This window comes from Eurypyga helias, unplaced genomic scaffold, assembly GCF_000690775.1.
Source record: "Eurypyga helias isolate BGI_N326 unplaced genomic scaffold, ASM69077v1 scaffold20969, whole genome shotgun sequence".
NCBI lineage: Eukaryota > Metazoa > Chordata > Aves > Eurypygiformes > Eurypygidae > Eurypyga > Eurypyga helias.
In genome coordinates, this window is record NW_010273277.1 from 78,973 (window position 1) to 86,155 (window position 7,183).

The following is a 7,183-nucleotide window of genomic DNA, read 5'->3' on the forward strand; positions in this document are numbered from 1 at the left end:
AATCTTGACCACCTTCGCAAGGATGTGTAAGCCACTGAGGAGACACTCGACTTCGAGTCTCTCACTTACCTGGAACACTCTACTGTCCATCAGTCCCCAACTGGAGTCCTCTTCTGTCTGTCACTCCCTGACTGCCACTGATCTCACTTCTCCTTGCTTTTCTGCTTAATACAGCAAGCAGCAGAAGGAAGAGCAAAGAAACTTTTATACAACTAATACTGTCTGTCCAAAACACTGTACCAAAATTCCACAAGGACCATCTTCGTCTTCTTTGTTTGTGCTCAAGCATGTTTCCTACCTCCTCTCACATCTACCATATCTAGAAAAGTGCAGAAGAGGGTCATGAAGGAGGTGCCTCCGGTGCTGAAGAGGATTAAATCTCCAGTTCTTTTAATGAAATTTCTGAATCATCCATATTACCACCAACTTCTTCTCTTCCTTAAATCCCCTCTCTCTTCTGCTCTGGCCTTTTTTCAAACTCTCAAGTTTTAGCTTGGCACAAGGTGTTTTCATTCCTGAAGTGCTGGGGAGTTGACATACAGTAGGGAACAGATCCTCAAGCACCTCCCTGACTCATCTCTCTCCTGAGGGCATTCCAGCACTGGGAAATGCACAAGACAGCTGTTCTGCGAAGCCCTAGCAGTTGAACAGAGTAGAGCAAGAGGGAAAAGCGTTTTTGAGAATGATCACAGTTGCTTCTCAGCTGCCTCCAACTCTAAATGTGTTGAACTATATCAAAGTGCTAGTATTATGGTCTCAAAACTCTCATGGGGCAAAAGCTGCAACTGAAGCACCCCGCAGAAAGCCCATAAGAATGCCTTGCCTCTACAAAAGCTGCAAGATGTGCAAGCTGCATTTCAATGAAAGCAAAAGACTAGAAAATAATGTATTTTCCCTTGTAAGGCAGCTGCACTAAAGAAAGTAGAATTGCAAGCAACATTTATCCTGGCTAGAAGGCTTGGACAACCTCCTCCATGCTAAACTGAAGCTGGAAGCTATAGTTCATAATACAGACGGGAGAATGGAAGGCTCCTAAATGGGAAACAGATATGCCCCGATTCAGCCTGGATGTAGACAGTGTGATCACTGACAGCACTGTCCAACATTTTCAACTCTTCTCCAGTCCTTCTGCGCAAGGACCACATGGCAAACAATTATGCAGGGCCCCAAGGCTCGAGGGTGGAAGTCCTTACCTCATACTTCAGTGCAATATCAGGGGCAGAGATCAGCTACAGGTGTGGCAAATCATGTGCACTCCAACTCCTGGGATACCCTGTCATTTTTCAATATATGAATGAACAACTGACATTGTGCTAGGACATTCAAAAGGTACAGCTCAAAGGATACTCTTAAATGGCCCTGTATGCCACTTATAAACATCTCCCAAAAGTTCTCAGGTAGGTAACCTTCCCTTTCTGTGTACAGCACAGGAACTGAGAAGAAAAAAGAACTTCACACCAATCTAAAACTGAGCAACTGAATTACTTAACTGATTTCCACAGATGGACTCAAATTTAGATGGTATCACTGGGAGCTCTTTGGAAAATTACATTATTTCTATTCTAGTGCTTAACTACAGTTCTAATTGCCTAATTTTAAGCACTCAAAGGAACATTCAGTATGTTCTTAACTGTTCGTTCTTATGTACACCTGAACTCAATGCTGCTTCAACTACTTCATAAAGCAGAATGCTTACTTACATTTTGAAAAAAAATAGCATAGAAAACTAAATTCAATGGATCAAATACATGAAAACTTCTATTCTGTGTAGGAGTTCACATTTGCTTCTTGTTCATGATTTACAAAATTCCCTATCTTCTCTTATCACTATGCTGTATTCTGATGTGACTGTGCTCCTCCCTTCTCTCCTTTGCATGTAATGAAAAGTTATTAAAAAAAACCAACCTTACTCTGCTGAAAATCAGACTTTTAGGAAATAGGCACAGAAAGTCATCTTTGCCAACTGATTGTCCTGCTCCTACCTTCTGTGACACACAGAAAGGTCAGAATACACTGAAGACCTAGGATTTTTAACTGCCAAGAACTTTTCCCTTCTTCAGTATTTCATAGGCAGACACTCCACAATTATCAAATCCATCACTTGCTGGATCACTACTGTAGCTCACTACTTGGAGGTCACAGTGAGGTCTGAAGACACCCAGCATCACCCTGAACAGCTCAGCATGTGACTGGGAAGACGAGTGGCCCAGGACAAAAATCATGGTGGGCTACTCTGGTCAATTCTGTTGACCCCTGTGCTGTAAAGTGGAAATAAAAATCCACCCAGGCACCCACGGAATGATAATCGCCTTTTATATGGTCACAGGGAAGACAGCAAGAGAAACAAGTGCCAGGAAAAAGGGATGAAGACACAGAAAACAGCAAACAAGTAAATGACTGCTCTACTATTGTGCTGCATTTCATATCTGCAGGAGAAGTTTCAAGAGAAACTATATGCAGGATTTAATAACTTCCTTACTTTCATAGCTATACAGCTTGATGGAGAAAGTCTTCTTGTTACCTTTCTTGAGTAATACAACCACTCCTCTCCCCCCAGAGATACACACTAGCAATGAAAACAGTGACAATGGAAACACCAAAGGGTGCACATATGAAAATACTTTGTAAACACAACACTGCATGCAGTACAGGGGAACATTTATCACATGCTTGACTGAACAGGCACACAAAACCCTGAAACACCAACAAACCGAATAACAAAGTATGGAAAATGTCTAGGACAAATTACTGTCATTAACACTTAAGGTCTAATTTGAACCTTCTTATACATGAAAGAAGTAAAATGTAGGTGCCACAGAAAATATGACACTGAGATTAATCCAGATATCAGTACATCATACTTATGCCAATTCTAGCAGTGAACCCTGTACATACACACACACGTGCTCTGAGCACGTCTGGGGTGGCTGTCACAGATAAAATTTAAAAATATTAGCAGTAGTTTTTTAGAATACAGGTGTTTTCATTCCAGACTTAGGAAGTATGCTCCAATCTTCAAGTTTAAAGTCATATATATCTCCATACACACACTCACACCTTTTTTTAAAAAATATGTATCTACACATCCACAAGTGCAGCCACATGTGCATGCACACACACACAAAGAGAGAGAATATGTAACTATATCTGGATATATCCCTGACATTACTATGGATGTCATAAAAGCATGGAATGATTTTACAGACAAGTTGCAACATAGAGCCATAATGAGTTTCTGAATTGCCAATACTCACACATAACAGAGGGCCTGATCATCAGCAGGTGCTGGAGAAGATCTAGAATGTGAAGCATACGATGCAGCAACTTTTTACAATGGTGTTATCAAATGTCAGTGTCTCATGCTGAATGTGAGAGGCATACTTGTTTAGTCAAAAGTGTGAGCAGCTTTTTTTAAATCCTCCTGTTTCTTTTACTTTCTTTCTTTTCCTCATCCCAACTCCTCTTCATCTACACCTCCCCCCGAAAGAATCTGCTCTTTATGATTGTCTACAGCAGTCATTATTACAAGCATGGAAAATGGAATTGCAATCTATCTTTTATTTTTTGATAAGAAATTCATCTGTACACTTTAGGCAGGTGAATTCTGATTAAGCTCTGCAATTATCTGACAGATGCTACAAGCAGCTGCCGCTGAGCACAAAACCCTGGCTATTATTACAGAAATATAAGAGCTTCTGACAAGGTGGAGTGAGAAGTGAAACAATGCATTCTGGTAAGGCCACACACCTGGTTTTCCACAGAAAGGGGAAAAAAAATTAAATACCTAAGTCTGAAACTCAGCTTGCTGGTTCTTGAACTATTCAAAGAAAATTTCCTTTAGTAAAACAAAACAAAGTCTTTATATGGCAAGTAAGAACAGTTTTATGTTTTCTCAGCAAATAATGTTTGCCACAGAAATACAGCTTTGAAATTAAAATACTTCAGCTTAATCTGTTTGGGGGGAGCACCCTGCTACCCAAAAAAAGTTGTCTAAAATTTAAGGTGCCCCATTTGCAGCCCCGTATGGATAAAGAGGAATGATTTCAAGATGGCCACACCTGTATGCTCGTGCACCCTTGTTTCCTGAGGAAGTCACTAAAGAGAGTCAACTTGCTTATTTCAAATGCTGGCAATAAAACTGCAAATCTTGCATGGTGGTGCACCACAATAACTATGAAATGACATCTATTTAGCTGTCTATTTCTTTCAGCAAACAGGAAGAACTATCATGAGATAATGCTTTGTATCTCCAAATTTCTGACCAGGGACATTACCCATGCTTGTACCATAATATTTTTCTGGGATCATGTACTGCTCCTGAAAGAAGAAATTACAGAGAAGTTTAATTATGCTGAACAGTTTTGTATCTAAACTATATGGGCCCAAAAATATTGCCCTTATTCTTGCAAGACTCCTTTAGAAGCTACCAACGATTTGGTCTTTCAGTTCTTTGAAGCGCAGAAGCCAGCTTCACTTTAAACCCTTATCATGGGAATGCACAGATGAACAAAAATATTAAATGAAAGACAAAAATCTTAAGTAAGAATATAAATAGCAACCATCCCTTTTCTGTGCAATCTTTCAGAAAGGGCATGCACTTTTCTCTGGGAAATCGGAATATTCACGTCTAAGACAAGATTTTGGTATTTCCGATATACCTGCAAAAGACTAAGGCTACAAACCAAAAATTATAGTCCCATAGTGTAAAATACAGCAGCCATAAAAGGCTAAGTACAAAAATAATGAACACATCTGTGTCTGATCATGTAACTAAGGCCCTAATAAAAGACCCCTCACAGAAGAATGGTGCTGTAGCATTTGTGTATCTAAGCAGACGTACACACACATGCATGCGCACATACCCACTGATTTAAGTCGTGGCAGTCAGAATAATAATACAGTTTGAAAACCTACAATAATAACCAATGTCACATTTCATCAACACCAACTCGCTCATATTCATGACAGCATTGTCAATAATGTAACTCATTATATGAGCATATCACATTATTTAGACAAGTTTGCATTAACTCATAAACTCTTGACAGCCTTGGGGCAGACAATTAAACCTACCACCCACAGTGAAGATCCTTTCCCTAACCAAAATGCCAGGTCTCTTCAGAGGTTGAATACTTCTGGGGCAGAATGGAATGTCCTGTGTGCCATTTTGAACTGACAGTAACCACACAGTTACCTGCAATCACACTGGGACCAGACTGATTCCTTTCAAGGCCATCCTCTTAAATAAGTAGAAGCTTCTATTACCATCTGCTCCATTAATCCCATTTGCAGATCTGACCCAATCCATGTTACCACGGGTTTGAGAAAAATAGCTACTAGATTTTTGGAGCTGTAAATCCAGCATTGGTGTGTCCAGAGCACCATCCACAAGCTTAGGAACAACCTCATTTCTAGATGGGGCATGTGGGCAAAGTTAACTCCACAACCATGACAGCCAGAAAGAATTGTACTTTAAGGGAAAGTTAAAATTTTGTAAATTGTGTGAACTTGAGAAGAAGAAACTTTCTCAACAAGCAAGTCAGTTTTTCAAAACTGGCACTAAGTACCTCAAGTTTGAAGTAGTACTTCCAAGAGCAGGTATTTATGCACTCGGGCAACAGCTCCATCACATGTACTAACAAAAATTCAGAAGTGACTTCACAAAACAGACTGTCACAGATGTACTGAAAATGTTTGAAGTATTACTTTTCTGCATTAACATCATGTGTCATACTCTCTGTCTGGCAGTCAAAACTAAAATCCATTAGAAAGATCTCCATCAAATGAAATCACTTGTGCAATGGCCAGGACAGTCCACCTTTGATAAAATACAAACAACTTGAGGGAATCCTTACTTTAGAAGAGTTATACTATGAATGCAAAACTCTGGTTAATCACATTCCTTCAATAAAACCAGGCAGGGCAATAATGATGATGATTACTAATGACAGTAATAACTTTTCTAAGAACAGCCAAAGCCTCTTCACACAAGTGACTTTCAAAACCAGGAAGATGTAATCTGAAGGTGAATTATCCATCTGAAGCTGTAACTTAAAGGTATATTCATGTGGTAACAAACCTCAAAATTTTCATTTAGAATACTTGCATAAATAACCAATTATTGATTATTAGTCTCTTCCTACCATAATGCATCATCTAACTTTACCTACTTTATATCCGGTCCAATGAGCGAATGCCTCCTGAGCATAGCCCGGGCTTGTGCATTGGTTAAGTTAGTGGTTGACTCTTCATTAATGGACAGGATGCAGTCCCCCACACCAATCCGTCCATCACGGCTTATTGAACCTCCATGTATGACGCTGCGGACTATCATTCCTGAGCCATCTTTATTGGAACTTACAGTCATCCCTATAGTGAAAAACATATGAAAGAGTTAATAATGTCTTTAAGCCCCAGCACTGAGTGCCAAGAAAAAGAAATGTAACACGGGTCAGGGAAGGTAAAAGCCAACCAGTTGACCTGCCAATGTCAGCAAGCCTATAAATGTTGCTCTTACTTTCCCCTGCATTTCCTTCTTTCCAACAGGTGACTGCAGTTGCAAATCACAATCACAGTATCTTTACTTTAGCTTGTTTAACTTCACATACCAAGCTCAATATAAAAAAACTAAGACAGTGGAAAATTTAAACAGAAAAGCAGTAATGAAATTGCTTCTAAAAAAGTAAAATTTGCCACTCTTCTAGATGGGTCACTGAGTTTATACATGACATTTCAGTTTAGTCTACGATGGTTCTCTTAGGAAGGAGGTGAAATGATTAAATGGTTAATTAGGCGCACAGAGCAAATACAGTCACACTTACTTTCAACAGAAAGCCTGAATTAGACCCCGCTGAGATAGTGTCTGACTCAGTGCTCTCCTAGGTGGGCCCACCACTTAGGTCCAGAAGAGCATCCTGACTTCTGTGAGAGCCCAGGCACTACTGAGAGATACAGATGACTTAACTTCATGGAATCACAGAACGGTTTGGGTTGGAAGGGACCTTAAAGATCATCTAGTTCCAACCCCCCTGCCATGGGCAGGGACACCTTCCACTAGACCTTGCACAAAGCTCCATCCAGCCTGGCCCTGAAGACAGCCAGGGAACACTTGAACACTTCTCCAGGCTCTGGGCATCTGTTGGTGGTACTCGCCTCCAACTGGCTGGGGGGGGATGGGGTGGGG

The 7,183-nt window shown here is 40.3% G+C and overlaps 1 protein-coding gene across 1 annotated transcript in view; it reads right to left on the reverse strand.

The window, feature by feature from the left end:
- Nucleotides 1–7,183, reverse strand: part of LOC104515459 (multiple PDZ domain protein-like) — a gene marked incomplete at its 5' end in the record, with an annotated part of 45,324 nt that overhangs the window by 33,001 nt on the left and 5,140 nt on the right. The window contains 2 exons of the mRNA XM_010159432.1: nucleotides 3,255–3,296; nucleotides 6,171–6,369. Of these exons, the coding sequence (XP_010157734.1) occupies nucleotides 3,255–3,296; nucleotides 6,171–6,369 (241 nt within the window). The remainder of the gene's footprint in view (nucleotides 1–3,254; nucleotides 3,297–6,170; nucleotides 6,370–7,183) is intronic.